The sequence below is a fragment of the Oncorhynchus keta genome, chromosome 4 (assembly GCF_023373465.1).
Source record: "Oncorhynchus keta strain PuntledgeMale-10-30-2019 chromosome 4, Oket_V2, whole genome shotgun sequence".
NCBI classification, from domain to species: domain Eukaryota; kingdom Metazoa; phylum Chordata; class Actinopteri; order Salmoniformes; family Salmonidae; genus Oncorhynchus; species Oncorhynchus keta.
The window spans coordinates 62,025,303-62,048,639 of record NC_068424.1 but is presented as its reverse complement, the minus strand read 5'-3'; the positions used below and the strand labels follow the sequence as shown (position 1 = coordinate 62,048,639).

The following is a 23,337-nucleotide window of genomic DNA, read 5'->3' as shown; positions in this document are numbered from 1 at the left end:
CTTCCTTGGTCTTGTTTCTCAACTGGTCAGTCTGTGTCCTGACTTCCACTTACTCATTTCAGGGAGGTTGCTTAGTTGCTTGGCTTCAGTGGTTCTGAGGTCCAATTAGGCAGGTTTGTGTTTCCTGGCCTTCATTTTAATGTCTGTAGTTCAGGGGGAGTGAGCCCCCTAGTCCTCCTTTGAGTCATCATTAGCTTAGCCCGATAAGGACCAGGCTAAACATTTGCTGAAAAGAGTGAGAGCAAACTGTGTCAAAGGCTTGGTGGCTTGGCAGCTTAGCTAAGCACTGACACAGGCAGCTAGCGCTTGAGTAGCCACGCTGCTACGCATTCTTTCATCTGGCCAGAACGAGGTGCGAGTTTGTCTCCACAGGGTTACTGGCATCATGTCACTTCACAAACAGTTAGAGCGAGACAGCAGCATGGGCAGTAAATTCAAATAAAGCAAGAATCGGCAAGGTGTGAGGAAGAAAGGGAGGGAGAGTCGAGAGTGCACAACCTAATATAAATGATACCAGTGGTTCCAACCATAGCCCGGGGATCCTTCATCAAGCTCAACTAATGTGCAATTAAGCTTCAAAACGGGAGAGAATCACCTTGTAAAAACATTTGTCAAGTAAACTGTTTTGCTGTTCTCTCCAGCCGCTAATTAACGAGGCACTGGGAGAGGGGTTTGTTTGCCGACGTATTTACATATACATAAAGAAACAAATATCAGGCATCGCCAAAAGCCCCTTTCATACATCTCTATTAGATAGCAGTGACATGCATTCCCTATCATTAAGCAATAATAGTTTACTTTACAGCTCATGAACTACAGTATGAACAAATGAAGCACGTCGCTGAGCTGAATGCAGTAGGAGGGGATGGGGGAGGACGCTATGCTTATTATTGTGGCTGCTGTATTTTAATGATATTGCGGCCTTTCACCGCACAATAAAGTATAAAGCACTAGAAAGTCATTTCAAAGTCAAATTTATGCCGTCGTTGGATTATCGTCGGGCAGAAAGGGCTGCCTGGAGGCCTGATAGGAAGAAACAGAGAATGAGCAGGAGGCTAGGCGGCAGGAAGTGGCGGTGCTCCCAGTGGACAATAAAGGGTGATGAATAAAAGGACATGGCCAGGGCTTGTGTGCTGTGGCTCTGGGGAGAGAAGGCTGAGAATGCAGAGGGTACAGAACTGTGTGTGTGTGTGGTGTGTGTGTGGCGTGTGTGTGTGTGTGTGTGTGTGTGTGTGTGTGTGTGTGTGTGTGTGTGTGTGTGTGTGTGTGTGTGTGTGTGTGTGTGTGTGTGTGTGTGTGTGTGTGTGTGTGTGTGTGTGTGTGTGTGTGTGTGTGTGTGTGTGTGTGTGTGGTTCTTGGGCTCTGACAGGTGTGTGGAGGAAGGTGTGTGTGCGTGCGTGCCTGCGGCCATGTAAGGCTGGGTGTGTTTGATACTCACTGTGTGTGTGTGTGTGTGTGTGTGTGTGTGTGTGTGTGTGTGTGTGTGTGTGTGTGTGTGTGTGTGTGTGTGTGTGTGTGTGTGTGTGTGTGTGTGTGTGTGTGTGTGTGTGTGTGTGTGTGTGTGTGTGTGTGTGTGTGTACTTGTTTTCCTACCTTATCAGGACTCCAATGTCCTAACAATTCACCCGAATGTCCTGACAAGGTAGGGAAACAATAACTTTTTTGAAAAGGCAGGACTGTCGACTGTCTTCATGTCCTGAATTTGTTCAAATGGTATTTTAAGCTTAAGGTTTGTTTTTAATTTTACATTTATTTAACTAGGCAAGTTAGATAATTAAGAACAACTTCTTATTTACAATGACAGCCTACCAAGGCCAAACCCAGGCTGGGCCAATTGTGCGCCGACCTATGGGACTCCCAATCACAGCCGGATGTGATACAGCCTGGATTCAACGATTTTTAATGGTCAAACATTTTTACTCCCCAAAGATTTCACGAAAATGAAGATGTTTGTGCATGTGTGCGTGTGTGCGTGCGTGTGTTTTCTTTCCCTGACAGGTGGTTGAGACAGAGGGCATAGACATGCAGGTGATGGAGGACTCCCAGGTGTGGGTGCCTGCCGAGGAGCCCATCGCTAATCCAGCCTTCCTCCTCAACTCCAAGATCTGGGAGATATGCCAGGAGCTGCCCATCCACTGGATCCATCCCTCCCCCATGAGAGGTACAGGGCACTGGGGCCTCTCCACCCCTCTCCACCCCCTCCTTCACATCACCTCAAACAGGAAAAACAGACGTTTCTGCTGTGATCCAGTAAAGTACATCAACAGCTGTTCTCTGTACTTCATCCTTTTGGTGCAGATGCTGAGTTCCACGAGGTGGAGGATGAGGAGGACATACCTGATGCTGAGGTCAGAGGTAACCGCGTCGCTCGTGACGTCCTGGACCAGGTTCCTGTCAACGACTACGTATGTACTGTACTGCGGCTGCATGTGAAATGGCATCCTATTCCCTATATAGTGCACTAGGGTCAAAGTATTGTAGTACATAGGGCCTACCCAGCAACTCGGAAACATTTCCAGAACATTAGCTAAGATTCCCATTAAATTAGTGTTTTATTTTAAAAAATTAAAATAAATGAAAGATCCTTGGAATGTTCTCCTAACATGCATTTAAATGTTGTGCATAACATCTGTAACAACCATTACAGAACCTTCCCCAAAGTTCTCATTAAGTTTGCAGGTAATGTAATAACACAATGTACCAGTAAAGTTTTCCCAGCAAACGTTTTCCCAGCAAACCAAAATTGGTTCTGTTGAAGTTCCCAAAACATTTGTTAGGTCGCGGCAATTATTCTCATAACACGAAAACGTTCCATTCTTGGTGATGGAATGGAATGTGATATGATGATATTTTTTTATATATTTTTTTTCAACTTTATTTAACCAGTTAGGCAAGTTGAGAACAAGTTCTCATTTACAACTGCGACCTGGCCAAGATAAAGCAAAGCAGTTCGACACATACAATGACACAGAGTTACACATGGAGTAAAACAAACATACAGTCAATAATACAGTAGAAACAAGTCTATATACGATGTGAGCAAATGAGGTGAGATAAGGGAGGTAAAGGCAAAAAAGGCCATGGTGGCAAAGTAAAAATACAATATAGCAAGTAAAACACTGGAATAGTAGATTTGCGGTGGAAGAATGTGCAAAGTAGAAATAAAAATAAAGGGGTGCAAAGGAGCAAAATAAATAAATAAATAAAATAAATACAGTAGGGAAAGAGGTAGTTGTTTGGGCTAAATTGTAGGTGGGGTATGTACAGGTGCAGTAATCTGTGAGCTTCTCTGACAGCTGGTGCTGAAAGCTAGTGAGGGAGATAAGTGTTTCCAGTTTCAGAGATTTTTGTAGTTCGTTCCAGTCATTGGCAGCAGAGAACTGGAAGGAGAGGCGGCCAAAGAAAGAATTGGTTTTGGGGGTGACCAGAGAGATATACCTGCTGGAGCGCGTGCTACAGGTGGGTGATGCTATGGTGACCAGCGAGCTGAGATAAGGGGGGACTTTACCTAGCAGGGTCTTGTAGATGACATGGAGCCAGTGGGTTTGGCGACGAGTATGAAGCGAGGGCCAGCCAACGAGAGCGTACAGGTCGCAATGGTGGGTAGTATATGGGGCTTTGGTGACAAAACGGATGGCATTGTGATAGACTGCATCCCATTTGTTGAGTAGGGTATTGGAGGATATTTTGTAAATGACATCGCCGAAGTCGAGGATTGGTAGGATGGTCAGTTTTACACGGGTATGTTTGGCAGCATGAGTGAAGGTTGCTTTGTTGCGAAATAGGAAGCCAATTCTAGATTTAACTTTGGATTGGAGATGTTCGATGTGGGTCTGGAAGGAGAGTTTACAGTCTAACCAGACACCTAAGTATTTGTAGTTGTCCACGTATTCTAAGTCAGAGCCGTCCAGAGTAGTGATGTTGGACAGACGGGCAGGTGCAGGCAGTGATCGGTTGAAGAGCATGCATTTAGTTTTACTTGTATTTAAGAGCAATTGGAGGCATTGAAGCTTGCCTGGAGGGTTGTTAACACAGTGTCCAAAGAAGGGCCAGAAGTATACAGAATGGTGTCGTCTGCGTAGAGGTGGATCAGAGACTCACCAGCAGCAAGAGCGACATCATTGATGTATACAGAGAAGAGAGTCGGTCCATGAATTGAACCCTGTGGCACCCCCATAGAAACTGCCAGAGGGCCGGAAAACAGACCCTCTGATTTGAAACACTGAACTCTATCAGAGAAGTAGTTGGTGAACCAGGCGAGGCAATCATTTGAGAAACCAAGGCTGTCGAGTCTGCCGATGAGGATGTGGTGATTGACAGAGTCGAAAGCCTTGGCCAGATCAATGAATACGGCTGCACAGTAATGTTTCTTATGATGACGATATTTTCCCATTATTCTTTAAAAAAAATATTCAAGCTCAGATAAGTTCATTGTTGATCTTTGCTAGATAGACATTTTCAAGTCTTGCCCTAGATTTTCAAGCAGATTTACGTCAAACCTGTAACTAGGCTACTCAAGAACATTCAATGGCGTCTTGGAAAGCAACTCCAGTGTGGATTTGGCCTTGTGTTTTAGGTTATTAGCCTGCTGAAAGGTGAATTTGTCTCCAAGTGTATGTTGGAGTAACTACAATGTTGTTGACCCATACTCAGTTTTCTCCTATCACAACCATTAAATTATGTAACTGTTTGAAAATCTCCATTGGCCTCATGGTGAAATCCTGAGCAGTTTCCTTCCTCACCGGAAACTGAGTTAGGAAGGACGCCTGTATCTTTGTAGTGACTGGGTGTATTGATTCTAGAGGTCGACCGATTATGATTTTTCAAAGCCGATACCGATACCGATTATTGGAGGACCAAAAAAAAATCTGATACAGATTAATCGACTGATTTATTTATTTATTTGTAATAATGACAATTAACAACAATACTGAATGAACACTTATTTTAACTTGATATCATACATCAATAAAATAAATTTAGCCTCAAATAAATAATGAAACGTGTTCAATTTGGTTTAAATAATGCAAAAACAAAGTGTTGGAGAAGAAAGTAAAAGTACAATATGTGCCATGTAAGAAAGCTAACGTTTAAGTTCCTTGCTCAGAACATGAGAACATATGAAAGCTGGTGGTTCCTTTTAACTTCTTGCGTCGAGCAATCCCGTATCCGGGAGCATAATCATAGCCTCAAGCTCATTACCATAATGCAACGTTAACTATTCATGAAAATCGCAAATGAAATGAAATAAATATATTGGCTCACAAGCTTAGCCTTGTTATCATCAAGGTGTTTTTCACATATCTATTCGATGATAAATCATTTGTGGCAGTTGGGTTTCTCCTCTGAAGCAAATGGAAAAATGCATGCAGCTGGAGATTACGCAATAATTTAGACGGAGGACACCAAGCGGGCACCTGGTAAATGTAGTCTCTTATGGTCAATCTTCCAATGATATGCCTACAAATACGTCACAATGCTGCAGACACCTTGGGGAAATGAAAGAAAGTGTAGGCTCATTCCTGGCGCATTCACAGCCATATAAGGAGACATTGGAACACAGCGCCTTCAAAATCTGGGCCATTTCCTGTTTGAAATGTCATCTTGGTTTCGCCTGTAGTATCAGTTCTGTGGCACTCACAGATAATATCTTTGCAGTTTTGGAAACGTCAGAGTGTTTTCTTTCCAAAGCTGTCAATTATATGCATAGTCAAGCATCTTTTCGTGACATAATTTCTTGTTTAAAACGGGAACGTTTTTTTATCCAAAAATTAAAAGAGCGCCCCCTATATCGAAGAAGTTAACATGAGTCTTCAATATTCCCAGGTAAGAAGTTATAGGTTGTAGGTATTATTAGAATTATAGGACTATTTCTCTCTATACCATTGGATGTTCTTATAGGCACTTTAGTATTGCCAGTGTAACAGTATAGCTTCAGTCCCTCTCCTCGTCCATACCTGGGCTCGAACCAGGAACTTCATCGACAACAGCCACCCTCGAAGCATCGTTACCCATCGCTTCACAAAAGCTGTGGCCCTTGCAGCACAACGGGAACAACTACTTCAAGGTCTCAGAGCGAGTGACGTCACCGATTGAAACGCTATTAGCGCGCACCCTGTTAACGAGCTAGCTCACATCGGTTACACCAGCCTAATCTCGGGAGTTGATAGGCTTGAAGTCATAAACAGCTCAATGCTTGAAGCACAGCAAAGAGCTGCTGGCAAACGCACAAAAGTGCTGTTTGAATGAATGCTTACGAGCCTGCTGCTGCCTACCACCGCTCAGTCAGACTGCTCTATCAAATTTCAAATCATAGACTTAATTATAACATAATAACACACAGAAATACGAGCCTTCGGTCATTAATATGGTCAAATCTGGAAACTATCATTTCAAAAACAAAATGTTTATTATTTCAGTGAAATACGGAACCGTTCCGTATTTTATCTAACTGTTGGGATCCCTAAGTCTAAATATTGCTGTTACATTGTACAACCTTCAATGTTATGTCATAATTATGTACAATTCTGTCAAATTAATTACGGTCTCTGTTAGGAATAAATGGTCTTCACACAGTTCGCAACGAGCCAGGCGGCTCAAACTGCTGCATATAACCCTGACTGCACGGGACGCAAGAGAAGTGACACAATTTCCCTAATTGAAAGAAATTCATGTTAGCAGGCAATATTAACTAAATATGCAGGTTTAAAAATATATTCTTGTGTAGGATTTTAAAGAAAGGCATTGATGTTTATGGTTAGGTACACATTGGTGAAACGACAGTGCTTTTTTCGTGAATGCGCTTGTTAAATCATCACCCATTTGGCAAAGTAGGCTGTGATTCGATGAGAAATTAACAGGCACCGCATCGATTATGTGCAACTCAGGACACGCTAGATGAACTAGTAATATCATCAACCATGTGTAGCTAACTACTGATTATGTTAAGATTGATTGTTTTTTATAAGATGAGTTTAATGTTAGCTAGCAACTTACCTTGGCTTCTTGCTGCACTCGGGTAACAGGTAGTCAGCCTGCCACGCAAGCTCCTCGTGGAGTGCAATGTAAGGCAGGTGGTTAGAGCGTTGGACTAGTAACCGGAAGGTTGCAAGATCAAATCCCAGAGCTGACAAGGTAAAAATCTGTCATTCTGCCCTTGAACAAGGCAGTTAACCCACCTTTCCTAGGCCGTCATTGGTGTCCAATAATACAGATTACCGATTGTTATGAAAACTTGAAATAGGCCCTAATTAATGTGCCATTCCGATGAATCGGTCGACCTCTAATTGATACACCATCCAAAGCATAATTAATAACTTCATCATGCTCAAAAGGATATTCAGCGTCTGCTTTTAAAAGTTTTACACATCTACCAATAGGTTCCCTTCAATGCGAGGCATTGAAAAACCTCCCTAGTCTTTGTGGTTGAATCTGTGTTTGAAATTCACTACTCAATTGAGGGACCATACAGATTCCACTTTTGTGTAGATCAGTGATACAACATCTCAATTTAATACATTTTAAATTCCGGCTGCAACACAACAAAATGTGGAAAAAGTAAAGGGGTGTGAATACTTTCTAGTGCACTATATAGAGAATAAGCTGCCATTTTGGATGCAAACCAGCACCACACTAGGTGATACGAGCCACGGTGGTGCCTCGTTCTCCTTAATTTATTCCTGCAGAGAAATTGACTCTTGCTAATTGATGCTTAATTTCATAGCATAAAACAGACTTGTCTTGATGTACCACAGGGCATAGAAATTGCTCTATATATCTGTTTAAATGAACTTGCCTTGCTTAAGACTTTCTTAATGTCTCTACATTAATGGAGAGGAATATCTAGCCTTCAAAGGCAGCAACGTTTTCCCCACAGCCTCAGCCAGAGCTTTTTTTGCTTTCTTTTCGGGCAAAGGCAGGTAGCTAGCAGGCATCTTGTACGAACGTCGTGCAAAACAGCACTCCTAAGGTCACTCATTACTGAATAGATACGCCACATTTATTAATCATGCCTTAATTATCATGGAAGGAAACAAAGAGGAAAGAGAACAAAATGCCATGTTTCTGTGCATGTGAGAGGCATAGTGCTCCATGATTAGTTACCCTTGACACACACACATGCATACACACACACGAACAGCAACACACATCATGCACTCAAAGGTAAACGTACACACACACACACACACACACACACACACGCACGCACGCACGCACGCACACACACACACACACACACACACACACACACACACACACACACACACACACACACACACACACACACACACACACACACACACACACACACACACACACAGATACACACACACACACACACACATACACATACATAGCATAGACCACCCAGGCTGTCTAAGTAAGCATTAAAAAGCTAATTCCAGAAAAGGAAGAATGGTTTTGAGTTCTGAGGAACCAGGGGACAGACGGACACTCACCCATACACACACACACACACACACACACACACACACACACACACACACACACACACACACACACACACACACACACACACACACACACACACACACACACACACACACACACACACACACACACATACAGCCATAATATTAACATTTATCAGGCTTGGCCCAGGAATACCTGCCTGCCTGCCTGCCTGCCTTCACTCTCCTCCCTTTTCTCTTCTCCTCTCCTCTCCTCTTCTCTTCCTTCCCTCCTCCCCTCTCCTCCTCTCTTCCTTCCCCTCCTCCCTGCTCATCCTCTATGGCCCCAGCTGCACTGCTATGCAATTAAAGCACACCGGGAGATGAAACCCGCTCCCCTTTTTAAAATCAGCTAAGGTAATACATAGCTAAAACTCAAACCCGCCCATTCCAAGGCCACCGCTAGTCAGTGTTTGTGGGCCCAGCAGATAACAAAGGCCTTTGTGACTGATGGAGGGGAGGCAGCAAGTTATAATTGGAAAGTCTGAAGTTGATGATGCCAGTGGGATGAGTCTGAAGTTGCAGTTGATGCCAGTGGGATGAGTCTGAAGATGCTGTTGATGCCAGTGGCATGAGTCTGAAGATGCTGTTGATGCCAGTGGGATGAGTCTGAAGATGATGTTGATGACAGTAGGATGAGTCTGATGTTGCTGTTGATGCCAGTGGGATGACTCTGAAGATGCTGTTGATGCCAGTGGCATGAGTCTGAAGATACTGTTGATGTCAGTGGCATGAGTCTGAAGATACTGTTGATGCCAGTGGCATGAGTCTGAAGATACTGTTGATGCCAGTGGCATGAGTCTGAAGATACTGTTGATGCCAGTGGCATGAGTCTGAAGATACTGTTGATGCCAGTGGCATGAGTCTGAAGATACTGTTGATGCCAGTGGCATGAGTCTGAATATGCTGTTGATGCCAGTGGCATGAGTCTGAAGATACTGTTGATGCCAGTGGCATGAGTCTGAAGATACTGTTGATGCCAGTGGCATGAGTCTGAAGATACTGTTGATGCCAGTGGCACGAGTCTGAAGATACTGTTGATGCCAGTGGCATGAGTCTGAAGATACTGTTGATGCCAGTGGCATGAGTCTGAAGATACTGTTGATGCCAGTGGCATGAAGATACTGTTGATGCCAGTGGCATGAGTCTGAAAGATACTGTTGATGCCAGTGGCATGAGTCTGAAGATACTGTTGATGCCAGTGGCATGAGTCTGAAGATACTGTTGATGCCAGTGGCATGAGTCTGAAGATACTGTTGATGCCAGTGGCATGAGTCTGAAGATACTGTTGATGCCAGTGGCATGAGTCTGAAGATACTGTTGATGCCAGTGGCATGAGTCTGAAGATACTGTTGATGCCAGTGGCATGAGTCTGAAGATACTGTTGATGCCAGTGGCATGAGTCTGAAGATACTGTTGATGCCAGTGGCATGAGTCTGAAGATACTGTTGATGCCAGTGGCATGAGTCTGAAGATACTGTTGATGCCAGTGGCATGAGTCTGAAGATACTGTTGATGCCAGTGGCATGAGTCTGAAGATACTGTTGATGCCAGTGGCATGAGTCTGAAGATACTGTTGATGCCAGTGGCATGTGTCTGAAGATACTGTTGATGCCAGTGGCATGTGTCTGAAGATACTGTTGATGCCAGTGGCATGAGTCTGAAGATACTGTTGATGCCAGTGGCATGAGTCTGAAGATACTGTTGATGCCAGTGGCATGAGTCTGAAGATACTGTTGATGCCAGTGGCATGAGTCTGAAGATCTGAAGATTGATGCCAGTGGCATGAGTCTGAAGATACTGTTGATGCCAGTGGCATGAGTCTGAAGATACTGTTGATGCCAGTGGCATGTGTCTGAAGATACTGTTGATGCCAGTGGCATGAGTCTGAAGATACTGTTGATGTCAGTGGCATGAGTCTGAAGATACTGTTGATGCCAGTGGCATGTGTCTGAAGATACTGTTGATGCCAGTGGCATGAGTCTGAAGATACTGTTGATGCCAGTGGCATGAGTCTGAAGATACTGTTGATGCCAGTGGCATGAGTCTGAAGATACTGTTGATGCCAGTGGCATGAGTCTGAAGATACTGTTGATGCCAGTGGCATGTGTCTGAAGATACTGTTGATGCCAGTGGCATGAGTCTGAAGATACTGTTGATGCCAGTGGCATGAGTCTGAAGATACTGTTGATGCCAGTGGCATGAGTCTGAAGATACTGTTGATGCCAGTGGCATGAGTCTGAAGATACTGTTGATGCCAGTGGCATGAGTCTGAAGATACTGTTGATGCCAGTGGCATGAGTCTGAAGATACTGTTGATGCCAGTGGCATGAGTCTGAAGATACTGTTGATGTCAGTGGCATGAGTCTGAAGATACTGTTGATGTCAGTGGCATGAGTCTGAAGATACTGTTGATGCCAGTGGCATGAGTCTGAAGATACTGTTGATGTCAGTGGCATGAGTCTGAAGATACTGTGGCATGATGTCAGTGGCATGAGTCTGAAGATACTGTTGATGCCAGTGGCATGAGTCTGAAGATACTGTTGATGCCAGTGGCATGAGTCTGAAGATACTGTTGATGCCAGTGGCATGTCTGAAGATACTGTTGATGCCAGTGGCATGAGTCTGAAGATACTGTTGATGCCAGTGGCATGAGTCTGAAGATACTGTTGATGCCAGTGGCATGAGTCTGAAGATACTGTTGATGCCAGTGGCATGAGTCTGAAGATACTGTTGATGCCAGTGGCATGAGTCTGAAGATACTGTTGATGCCAGTGGCATGAGTCTGAAGATACTGTTGATGCCAGTGGCATGAGTCTGAAGATACTGTTGATGCCAGTGGCATGAGTCTGAAGATACTGTTGATGCCAGTGGCATGAGTCTGAGTCTGTTGTTGATGCCAGTGGCATGAGTCTGAAGATACTGTTGATGCCAGTGGCATGAGTCTGAAGATACTGTTGATGCCAGTGGCATGAGTCTGAAGATACTGTTGATGCCAGTGGCATGAGTCTGAAGATACTGTTGATGCCAGTGGCATGAGTCTGAAGATGCTGTTGATGCCAGTGGCATGAGTCTGAAGATACTGTTGATGCCAGTGGCATGAGTCTGAAGATGCTGTTGATGCCAGTGGCATGAGTCTGAAGATACTGTTGATGCCAGTGGCATGAGTCTGAAGATACTGATGTGATGCCAGTGGCATGAGTCTGAAGATGATGCCAGTGGCATGAGTCTGAAGATACTGTTGATGCCAGTGGCATGGCTGATACTGATGTCTGAAAGATACTGTTGATGCCAGTGGCATGAGTCTGAAGATACTGCTGATGCCAGTGGCATGAGTCTGAAGATACTGTTGATGCCAGTGGCATGAGTCTGAAGATACTGTTGATGCCAGTGGCATGAGTCTGAAGATACTGTTGATGCCAGTGGCATGAGTCTGAAGATACTGTTGATGCCAGTGGCATGAGTCTGAAGATACTGTTGATGCCAGTGGCATGAGTCTGAATATGCTGTTGATGCTGTCTGAAGATACTGTTGATGCCAGTGGCATGAGTCTGAAGATACTGTTGATGCCAGTGGCATGAGTCTGAAGATACTGTTGATGCCAGTGGCATGAGTCTGAAGATACTGTTGATGCCAGTGGCATGAAGTCTGATGCCAGTGGCATACTGTTGATGCCAGTGGCATGAGTCTGAAGATACTGTTGATGCCAGTGGCATGAGTCTGAAGATACTGTTGATGCCAGTGGCATGAGTCTGAAGATACTGTTGATGCCAGTGGCATGAGTCTGGCATGAGTCTGAAGATACTGTTGATGCCAGTGGCATGAGTCTGAAGATACTGTTGATGCCAGTGGCATGAGTCTGAAGATACTGTTGATGCCAGTGGCATGAGTCTGAAGATACTGTTGATGCCAGTGGCATGAGTCTGAAGATACTGTTGATGCCAGTGGCATGAGTCTGAAGATACTGTTGATGCCAGTGGCATGAGTCTGAAGATACTGTTGATGCCAGTGGCATGAGTCTGAAGATACTGTTGATGCCAGTGGCATGAGTCTGAAGATACTGTTGATGCCAGTGGCATGAGTCTGAAGATACTGTTGATGCCAGTGGCATGAGTCTGAAGATACTGTTGATGCCAGTGGCATGAGTCTGAAGATACTGTTGATGCCAGTGGCATGAGTCTGAAGATACTGTTGATGCCAGTGGCATGAGTCTGAAGATACTGTTGATGCCAGTGGCATGAGTCTGAAGATACTGTTGATGCCAGTGGCATGATGTCTGAAGATACTGTTGATGCCAGTGGCATGAGTCTGAAGATACTGTTGATGCCAGTGGCATGAGTCTGTTGATGCCAGTGGCATGAGTCTGAAGATACTGTTGATGTCAGTGGCATGAGTCTGAAGATACTGTTGATGCCAGTGGCATGAGTCTGAAGATACTGTCCAGTGGCATGAGTCTGAAGATACTGTTGATGCCAGTGGCATGAGTCTGAAGATACTGTTGATGCCAGTGGCATGAGTCTGAAGATACTGTTGATGCCAGTGGCATGAGTCTGAAGATACTGTTGATGCCAGTGGCATGAGTCTGAAGATACTGTTGATGCCAGTGGCATGAGTCTGAAGATACTGTTGATGCCAGTGGCATGAGTCTGAAGATACTGTTGATGCCAGTGGCATGAGTCTGAAGATACTGTTGATGCCAGTGGCATGAGTCTGAAGATACTGTTGATGCCAGTGGCATGAGTCTGAAGATACTGTTGATGCCAGTGGCATGAGTCTGAAGATACTGTTGATGCCAGTGGCATGAGTCTGATGCCAGTGGCATGAGTCTGAAGATACTGTTGATGCCAGTGGCATGAGTCTGAAGATACTGTTGATGCCAGTGGCATGAGTCTGAAGATGCTGTTGATGCCAGTGGCATGAGTCTGAAGATACTGTTGATGTCAGTGGCATGAGTCTGAAGATACTGTTGATGTCAGTGGCATGAGTCTGAAGATACTGTTGATGCCAGTGGCATGAGTCTGAAGATACTGTTGATGTCAGTGGCATGAGTCTGAAGATACTGTTGATGTCAGTGGCATGAGTCTGAAGATACTGTTGATGCCAGTGGCATGAGTCTGAAGATACTGTTGATGTCAGTGGCATGAGTCTGAAGATACTGTTGATGCCAGTGGCATGAGTCTGAAGATACTGTTGATGCCAGTGGCATGAGTCTGAAGATACTGTTGATGCCAGTGGCATGAGTCTGAAGATACTGTTGATGCCAGTGGCATGAGTCTGAAGATGCTGTTGATGCCAGTGGCATGAGTCTGAAGATACTGTTGATGCCAGTGGCATGAGTCTGAAGATGCTGTTGATGCCAGTGGCATGTGTCTGAAGATACTGTTGATGCCAGTGGCATGAGTCTGAAGATACTGTTGATGCCAGTGGCATGAGTCTGAAGATACTGTTGATGCCAGTGGCATGAGTCTGAATATGCTGTTGATGCCAGTGGCATGAGTCTGAAGATACTGTTGATGTCAGTGGCATGAGTCTGAAGATACTGTTGATGCCAGTGGCATGAGTCTGAAGATACTGTTGATGCCAGTGGCATGAGTCTGAATATGCTGTTGATGCCAGTGGCATGAGTCTGAAGATGCTGTTGATGCCAGTGGCATGAGTCTGAAGATACTGTTGATGTCAGTGGCATGAGTCTGAAGATACTGTTGATGCCAGTGGCATGAGTCTGAATATGCTGTTGATGCCAGTGGCATGAGTCTGAAGATACTGTTGATGCCAGTGGCATGAGTCTGAAGATACTGTTGATGTCAGTGGCATGAGTCTGAAGATACTGTTGATGCCAGTGGCATGAGTCTGAATATGCTGTTGATGCCAGTGGCATGAGTCTGAATATGCTGTTGATGCCAGTGGCATGAGTCTGAAGATACTGTTGATGCCAGTGGCATGAGTCTGAAGATACTGTTGATGCCAGTGGCATGAGTCTGAATATGCTGTTGATGCCAGTGGCATGAGTCTGAAGATGCTGTTGATGACAGTGGGATGCCGACATAGACCGAGACCTTTTGTAGAGCGCTGATTCTGACTCCCTCACCCCTCCACCAGATCTGGCCTCCACCGTGGCCTTTCCTCTGACGGCCACTGGGGCCCCTGATTACGTATTTCGGCAGGTAATTTCGAAGCGACCTGACTAATAATCATTAAAGTAGCAGTGACAGAGGTGGGGAGATGTATGGGGCCGACCTTTAGCCGCGGCTACCACGGAAGAGCCTACGCACAGCGCTGCAGCAGCGGCCCTGGACAGCTCTCCGACTGAATAACTATTATCTGGCAGCGCTGGAGGTGCCACATAATATAATAATAATAATAATATATGCCATTTAGCAGACGCTTTTATCCAAAGCGACTTACAGTCATGTGTGCATACATTCTACGTATGGGTGGTCCCGGGGATCGAACCCACTACCCTGGCGTTACAAGCGCCATGCTCTACCAACTGAGCTACAGAAGGAGCACATCACATCACTGTCCTTCACCTAGGATAAGGATAAGCCTTCAGATATGATTGGGAAGCAGGCCTCAGTCTGTCCAGCCGGCATACATAATTATATTGTAAACGTGTTTTGGCCGGTTGTGTCACAGATGTCGTTGGGAGAAAGAGAGGAGGACCAAAGCGCAGCGTGGTAAGTGTTCATGATGATGTTTCATTAAAACTCAGAACACTAAACAATAAATGACAACGTGAATTTACAAAACCGAAACAGTACCGTGTGGCCCAAACACTCACACGGAAACAAACACCCCCAAACCAAAAGTGAAACCCAAGCTACCTAAGTATGATTCTCAATCAGGGACAACAATTGACAGCTGCCTCTGATTGAGAACCATACGAGGCCGAACTCAAAAACCAACATAGAAAAACAAACATAGACTGCCCACCCCAACTCACGCCCTGACCATACTAAAACAAAGACAAAAACAAAGGAACTAAGGTCAGAACGTGACAGGTTGGAAGTTGGGTGATTGGGTTGAGCCATAGTGTGACCCTGTAGCAATGCCCAGGCCTCTTTGGCAGGCAAGGTTAGCATTGAAAAAGACAAGAATGCCCGGGCATGAGTGGAGGTTGGAGACCAAGGGTAAACAGAGGCTGTAAAGACCTCCTGTCCTCCCTGAGTGGGCAGTGATGGTGCACAGGAAACCGAGGGCGAACAGAGGCTGTAAATACCTCCTCTCCTCCCTGAGCAAGGCAATGCCAAACTGTAAACACAGATACTTCCTGGGCCTATGTGGCACAGTTGGTAAGAGCCTGGCGTGTGGTGCTAGTGATGCCAAGGTCGACATACTGTACACCTACTAAAAATGTATGGAAGTCGCTCAGGATAAAAGCTTAGTGGCATATTTATAATATAGTTCATATTATACTTCCCCTTGGCTTAACCATTACAGGTTTCGCCCTTGCCTGCATAATGAAGTTCATGTGGTTGATATAAGACGACACAACCAGCACTGGGAGTACAAGACAGTGCCTTCTGCATCTCATACTGTACCTAGGGTGTGTCCTAAATGCCACCCTATTCCCTATGGGCCCTGTTCAAAAGTAAGGCACTATTTAGGGAACAGGGTTCCATTTAAGACGAATCCCAACACCTACCGAATCCCAACACCTACAGTCATGTATGAAATGGAAATGTTGTCCCTGGTGTTTTAATAGAATATCAAAGAGACTGTGATGATCAGCTCTGATATAGACGATTAAATAACAGCAACGAGGCTTGTGTGTTTCAAGCCACAAGGAGAACAGTAATCAGCGTGTGTAAAATAACACTCAGTAGTGTGGAAATTGAAGGAGTCGTCGCGGCTCGATTCGCTTCCTCATTATTGAATGACTGACTGAAAGTTTGACTTGACAGACTGATCAAATCTCTGATATGATGTTACGCGTGAGACGCGTTTCGGTGTGTGACCAAGTCAGATATCAGACAGAGCGCGAGGGTAATGACTTTTACCCTTCGTTAATGCCACTTGTTTGTGAGTGACGGCCCCAGATTTCCCACGGTGCCCCATTCCAATCACCCGCCGCCACATCCTGTTGAAGAGGGGAATTTGAAGCCAAAATGATTCATATGCGTGCTCCGTTTTTAAAAAGGATGCCTCTGATTAATTTGTCTCGGAGGTACAATGCCAATTGTCTGTTTGTTTTTGTAATCACCCATCATTTGAATAAATATATTTCCATTAATTTTCCCAAACTGAAGCTCTGGATTTGGATTTCATACCATCACAGTTTTAGCTGTGAGGCGGCTGATAAGATTATTGTCGGTTGCAGTGACAGCTTTTGTGTTTTCTCCATAATAGATTGTTGCCTTGCAGCTGATGACCCTAAACATGACTAACATCATCAATCAGCAATCGCCCACCAGCCATTGTCAGAGTCATAAATCAAAACACATATTTTAAATATCACCCTTTTTCTCTTTCCGAGGTGTTCGTCCTCCGTATTAGGAGTATGTAATGTTAGTACGTTTATCTGTCACTGCAGTTGTGATGATTGATTCGTGATTTGAATCCTACCTACTGCACTATTTGTTGTGTTTATATTATGCTGGCTCCAAAAAGTCTGGGAGGGTGAATGTAGCTTCACTCCAGCCACAAACAGTGGAGTCAACAACATCTGTGAGACCGTGGACCATTTAGTGGCCTGTAAACTATTTCCTGTGCCTAATACTGCCTTTATAGGAAAGCCAAACAGCCTCCAGTCCACACTGCCCATAATTTACTGTAGAGGATTAATCAGAGTCAAAGTCGTGTTCCTATGTGCCCCAGCCCTTTGAAAGACTGGGGTGAAACAATGACCTCGCATTTTCAGTTCCCCCTCTCAATAAATTTCTGTTTTTTTTCCTGCTGTTACGAAAGACTGACTCTTAAGCAAAGCGGCATGGCCGCTTCTCCCAGAAGTAAAGTCCAAAAGGGGGACAATTGGTCTCTTTCATCAAAGCTATTTAACCAGACAGTGCTGAATTGTCTGTGAAGATTCACTCAGATTCACTCGCTGCAGGAGATTGAAAACGTGGCCGAATGTATTTGTGCTGCTCTGAGACGGGTTTCTGCTGCCGCCGACCACAACTAGGGGCGGAGAGTTAACTGGCACTTCTCTGAACCCAATTCAGAGTCTCCCTGGATCAAAGGCATGGCACTCAGCCCTACCACCGTCTGGAGAGGGCATGCGCCCGGCCGACCGACACAATGGAAAAACCCAAGGGCCATTAATTCTACCCAATTTACCTTTCGTTTGGCTTTCATTTGGCCCTTATATAAATTCACACCCAGTCGGCACGAGCAAATAAAAAGATCCTTGTTAGGCGATCATTACTCGGCTAATTGCTTTAGGAATGTGCCATCCACTTAAAGTCAAGGTCAGGGGGAGTGCGCCCACAGAGAGCCTCTAATTTGTAGTCTCTAATGGAGGAGTGGCGGCCATTTTGACTCAGCTCGTATGGGTCGCAGCGGGGGGGGTCAGAGATGAAAGAAATAGTGCAATTATCCTGGTAACCGGCAGTGTCAGAGTCACTTTGATTGAAGATAGCCCTGGGAGAAAGGAGCTTAGGACTCTGGGATGTGAGATGGAGCATGGTGAAGCTAAGAGTAATACTACTACTAACATAACTTTCCAATGCTATCTTGATCCCTGTGTCACAGTCGATGGTGGAAACATTTTGTCCATTTGTTTCCTTAGACATCCATTTGAATCTTTCTCTTCTGTTTAGCTGCTTCTACATATATTTTTCTGACCCACAACCGAAGCGAGAACATCAATTCACCCAATCCAATCCGCTGTCTGACTGTCTCTGGGGGAGCTGGTACTCACAGGGAAAATAAAAGGAGACCAATTTGATTTCATTTAAAGCACATACACGTCACTGAACAGAGAAAGATAAAGTTTAAAAAAAGAGAAACATTTAGCTATCACAGAAAAATTAACCTTTCCAGTGAGGTGTAAGCAATCCATCCCATCTATACTTCAAATGAAATGTTCTCAATATCTCTGTCTCTGGCTTTCCTTTGTGTGGATCACCTGTCCTTTAAAGCACCTAACTTCTTTCCTTCCTCTCACCGACTTGCCGTTTGTCCTTCACAGAGAGACATTGGAGTTGAGCTGGATAACCGTCTGGATGATCATGGCTACTGCTGCCAGCACTGTCGTCGTGGTTACCGCTACTGCCAGCGCTACTACGAGCCTCTGGGGGGGTTCAACCCCTACCCCTACTACTACCAAGGAGGACGTGTCATCTGTCAGATCATCATGCCCTGCAACTGGTGGATAGCCCGTATGCTCGGGAGGATCTGATTGGATAGTGGAACTGGATTCAACTATGTTTCAGCACAAATGACAGGTGCATTCATTTAAGGCTGGATTTACACTGCAGTAGGCTTAGTGTCTCAGCAACCGCAAAGAGACTTTAGTGCATGCCAGAATTTGTATTAACTCTAAGCAAGAGTAAGTGACATTTTGCTTTTGTGAACGCTTGGTAGAGTGTAAACCCAGCCTAGGCCCATTATCTTTGAAAATAATCAAATCTACTGTCAGTCTCTCATAAGTCTAAATGGAGTTTTGGGAGCATCTTGGTGATTTCTCTAAAAGGCCTTGATGTGTCATCGGTGTGCTGAAGTGCAATGTTTCTTTCAACATGTATTAAATATTTTTTTAAGAATTTGTAACAGTAGCTAAAGAGCTAGTTTTGGCCGTTTCTCACGGTGCTGCATTTCTTTCTCATTTCATTTCCTTCTTAATCTTTTTTATGAGTGGCGTGTAACCGACTTTCTCTTGCTGTGTGGAGCAGACCTATGTTCAAATAGTATTTGATTTCTTTCAAATACTTTGAGCTTTTGATTGAGCTTTCCTGGAGTGCTAGATGGATCAGGGTTTGCATTTTTGGTACTATCCCGGTGGTCCAATCGCACAAGACAAACACAGCTAAAGTATTTGAAAGAAAACAAATACTATTTGAACCCACGTCTGCTATGGCCTATGACAACCAACAATGTATTTTATGTAGAACCTACTGAAGTGCTGTAGCCTGCTCACTCTGTCAAGAGCATTTAACCCTTTCTAGACTAAAAAATATATATGTCCTATTTTTTGTGAATGATCTGTTTTGACTATTGTTTACTACAATTAGCATGTTTAACTTGAAATATATATGTATTGATGAGGAGGTATATAAAGACAGCAAAAAAATCAGAATGAGTCGACTAATTATAATGAAGCAGCGGCAAAAGATATGCTTATTTCTTTTAATTCAACTTGCCAATCTTTATTTGATGTTAAGTCATTTTAGTTATTTTAAGCAGCATTGTTTTAACTGTAATGGCTGTAAATGACATAATTATGCCACAGCTGAATTACCATTATGTAATGTAATCTGCACATTTTTCTCCGTTGCTCAATAGCTCACAGTAATCATGCTCTGAACAGTGATTCTACCGGAATAGATAGGCCTACAATCACAAAAGATACTGTTATTATCAATTACATGCAATTAAAATGTATTTTCATACTAAAAGACATCTAATGCTACTCATATCAAGATAAAGAACTGACTTCTTGTGAGTCTTAATTTGCATTCAAAGTTACTATAGCAATGCGGCATCCATATTAGGACGTTTTGTCTGATAACTAATATAATGGTTTCACCTGACAACTGAGGAACTTCCTAATATGGATGCCATATTCAGGTTTATACTGGCTGAAATTTCAACATTGGTGGAAAAAAGTCCAATACCATACATTTAAATGGTCCAATGCTGTAGTTTACACATCTATTAACCTTTGAGGGTCAACCTATGACATGTCCTGACTCCAAAATGTATTGATTAAGTCATATGCCACTTTGCTTTGCAAAATACATTATACACCCTGTTCATAATGCTCTATGAAAGTAGTTATAGATGTTTATGAGCACGGTTATTAGAACAGATGTTGTTATTATGTATTATATAGGTTGTTCATAAGAAGTGTTACTAATATCCTTCCTCGAAAAGAAACCTAAAAAGATGCTCTTTAACCAAAACAACAAAAGAGGTAAAAAGACAGATGAGAAAAGATAGAGCCGGTTTCACTTTGATTCATGTTGGTTTGAAGTACATCCAATTTCTCTGTACCCTCCCTCCAAGTGATGTACCCTCCCAGTAATGTTGCATGAAACATACTGTAGGTTCTCTACTCTAGGTTCTCTCTTTAGAATGTTGGGAAGGTTAAAAAAACAATCGACCGCAAAAAGGTCAAACATTTCGCGAAAATAAGCAAATTGACTGTGTCTGTCTTAAGTCTAAACTCAACTTCATTACTTATGTTAATGTATTAAGTAACAGGCGGAAGTAAACAACTGAAGTTCAAGCTGCAAACATTGTATTTTCAAATCAATAATGTCAATGGCCAAGGGCAACATGTCGAGTGAAAATATTGTCAGGCGTTAACAAATGCAATAATTGCAAACATACTTCAAATGTGCCGACAGGCAGCTCCGCCATGCCCCAAGGCGGTTCTGAAAATAATATACAATTTGTGTTGATATGTATTTTGTTCTGCCTGTATTTTTCCCTTATCACGTCATGCTGCTGTGTGCATTGAAGCTGACACAATCAGTATACTGTAGCAACAGACATGGTAAACGATGGAAAGAGAATGGGAGGGAGAGGGAGCAGGAGAGGGAGACAGAGAGACAGAGAAAGTCAAACAGACAATGGACTGACTGTGTATAAAAATGGTTAGGTTATCTGAGCACTAGTATTATGTTTGATCTTATTATGATATTATGTTTGATAACCAGCGGTCCCATGCATTGTCAATCCTGCAAGGTTTCCCAGGAGATTCAGGCTTGGCTATTGTGTGGCTGTGAGAGTAAATTGCCCATGGGAGCCTTGAGAGTAATTTTGAATGGGCCACCTCACTCTGACGGTGGAATGTGATACAGATATTACAGAAATTGTGTTACTGAGAACATTTCACGCCTTCTTGAGAGTCTTGGCCAGTGAGTAGAGACGTAGGAAGTCAATCTGTATAATATCCACCTGATAATGTATTCTACTGTTGTTCCCCTCCCCTCATAATAGAGGATTTCTGAAGGTAAAAGGAGACAGGCGAAAGTTGTTCTGTTAGACAATGATTTGATACGATTTCCCCACTAATGATTGGTGGGTGTATCAATATCAAGTTGGCCCATAACTGTCAAATTTGCCATGAATTAAATCTCAATTGTTCTCCATCTGTAATGCCATGAGAGCAATAGATTCTGATTAGTACCCGATTCGTGAGTGATTCGTTTTTTTAATAGTTAGGAGACTGAGGACAATCGTTGTTTGGATGTTGAAATGTGAATTGTCCAATTTGTGAGTAGGTGTATCTTTCCTCAACATACCCTATCCAGATGACTACAAGCTACACATTAAAATCTGTATCTATGACTCCACTCAGAGTAAACACCAGAATCTGTAGTTTCAAAGGTAAATCCCTCATGTCCACGTTCCTCATGTAAATTATTCAGCATCTAGGAAAAAATCCCTGGAAGCTTGTTTAGCATTGTGTTGAGCAGAGCAGGCGTGCAAAAGAGAAACAGTGCTGCAGGATCCATACTGCAGCAATTGGACCATGAAGGCCTGATTCACGCAGTCTCCTCTGAACAGTTGATGTTGAGATGTGTCTGTTACTTGAACTCTGTGAAGCATTTATTTGGGCTGCAATTTCTGAGGCTCGTAACTCTAATGAACGTATCCTCTGCAGCAGAGGTAACTCTGGGTCTTCCATTCCTGTGGCGGTCCTCATGAGAGCCAATTTCATCATAGCGCTTGATGGTTTTTGCGAGTGCACTTGAAGAAACGCTCAAAGTTCTTGAAGTTTTCCGGATTGACTGACCTTCATGTCTTAAAGTAATGATGGACTGTCGTTTCTCTTTGCTTATTTGAGCTGTTCTTGCCATAATATGGACAGTATTTTACCAAATAGGACTATCTTATGTATACCCCCTTACTTTGTCACAACACAACTGATTGGCTCAAATACATGAACTTTTATGAAGGCACATCTGTCACCTCATGAAGCTGATTAAGAGAAGGCCAAGAGCGTGCAAAGCTGTCATCAAGGCAAAGGGTGGCTATAAGAACTTAACTTTTTTTCGCTACTACATGATTCCATATGTGTTATTTTATAGTTGTGATGTCTTCACTATTACTCTACAATGTAGAAAAACCCTTGAATGAGTAGGTGTTCAAAAACTTTTGACCGGTAGTGTACACTTGTGAATTCACTTTTGTTACCACATCAAAACTGCAGTGTCATTTACCTCTCTATGAGTGAGGGGAGAGACATATTTGGCTTGTCAGGTGGATAGTGTTACAGATGTATTGCTAGTGCCATCTTGTGGTCTCATGACAGAATGGCCATTTTGAGACTGATCTCCACCAGTGTCGCGTTATGATTACCTGCAGGGGCCCTATGCTTCAAGGTTTAACTTGTCAGCTTTTTGAGTACGTAAATGCCTTTCTTTGATATTTCTAACTCAAACTTTGAATCATCTGTCAAATTCAAATAACAGCACATATCAACATCTATGGAAAGAGCCTCTCCTTATAAAATCCTTTCATATATTCAGAGCCCAGTGGTCACTCAGATGGCCAAATTACAGTTGAGGTGGGTTGCTAGGCAGAGCACAGTGCATGGCGGTAGTACTGCTAGGCCATGAGACAACAGACAAACGCTATTATGCTTGGGCTGTGTTGTGGGGTCAGTGTACATGGTCCACGATGCACTGAAGGCCTGATGTTTGAATAATCTCTCCGCCATGGTTCCCGACACAGGCTGGAGGCTCTACCGTGTCAG

General features: G+C 43.7%; 1 protein-coding gene across 1 annotated transcript in view; it reads left to right on the top strand.

Moving 5' to 3' along the window:
• Positions 1 to 19,707, top strand: part of tnmd (tenomodulin) — an 85,116-nt gene extending 65,409 nt beyond the window's left edge. Inside the window, exons 5-7 of the mRNA XM_035767429.2 lie at positions 1,999 to 2,161; positions 2,299 to 2,405; positions 18,601 to 19,707. Of these exons, the coding sequence (XP_035623322.1) occupies positions 1,999 to 2,161; positions 2,299 to 2,405; positions 18,601 to 18,810 (480 nt within the window). The 3' untranslated portion in view covers positions 18,811 to 19,707. The remainder of the gene's footprint in view (positions 1 to 1,998; positions 2,162 to 2,298; positions 2,406 to 18,600) is intronic.
• The last annotated feature ends 3,630 nt before the right edge of the window (positions 19,708 to 23,337 follow it).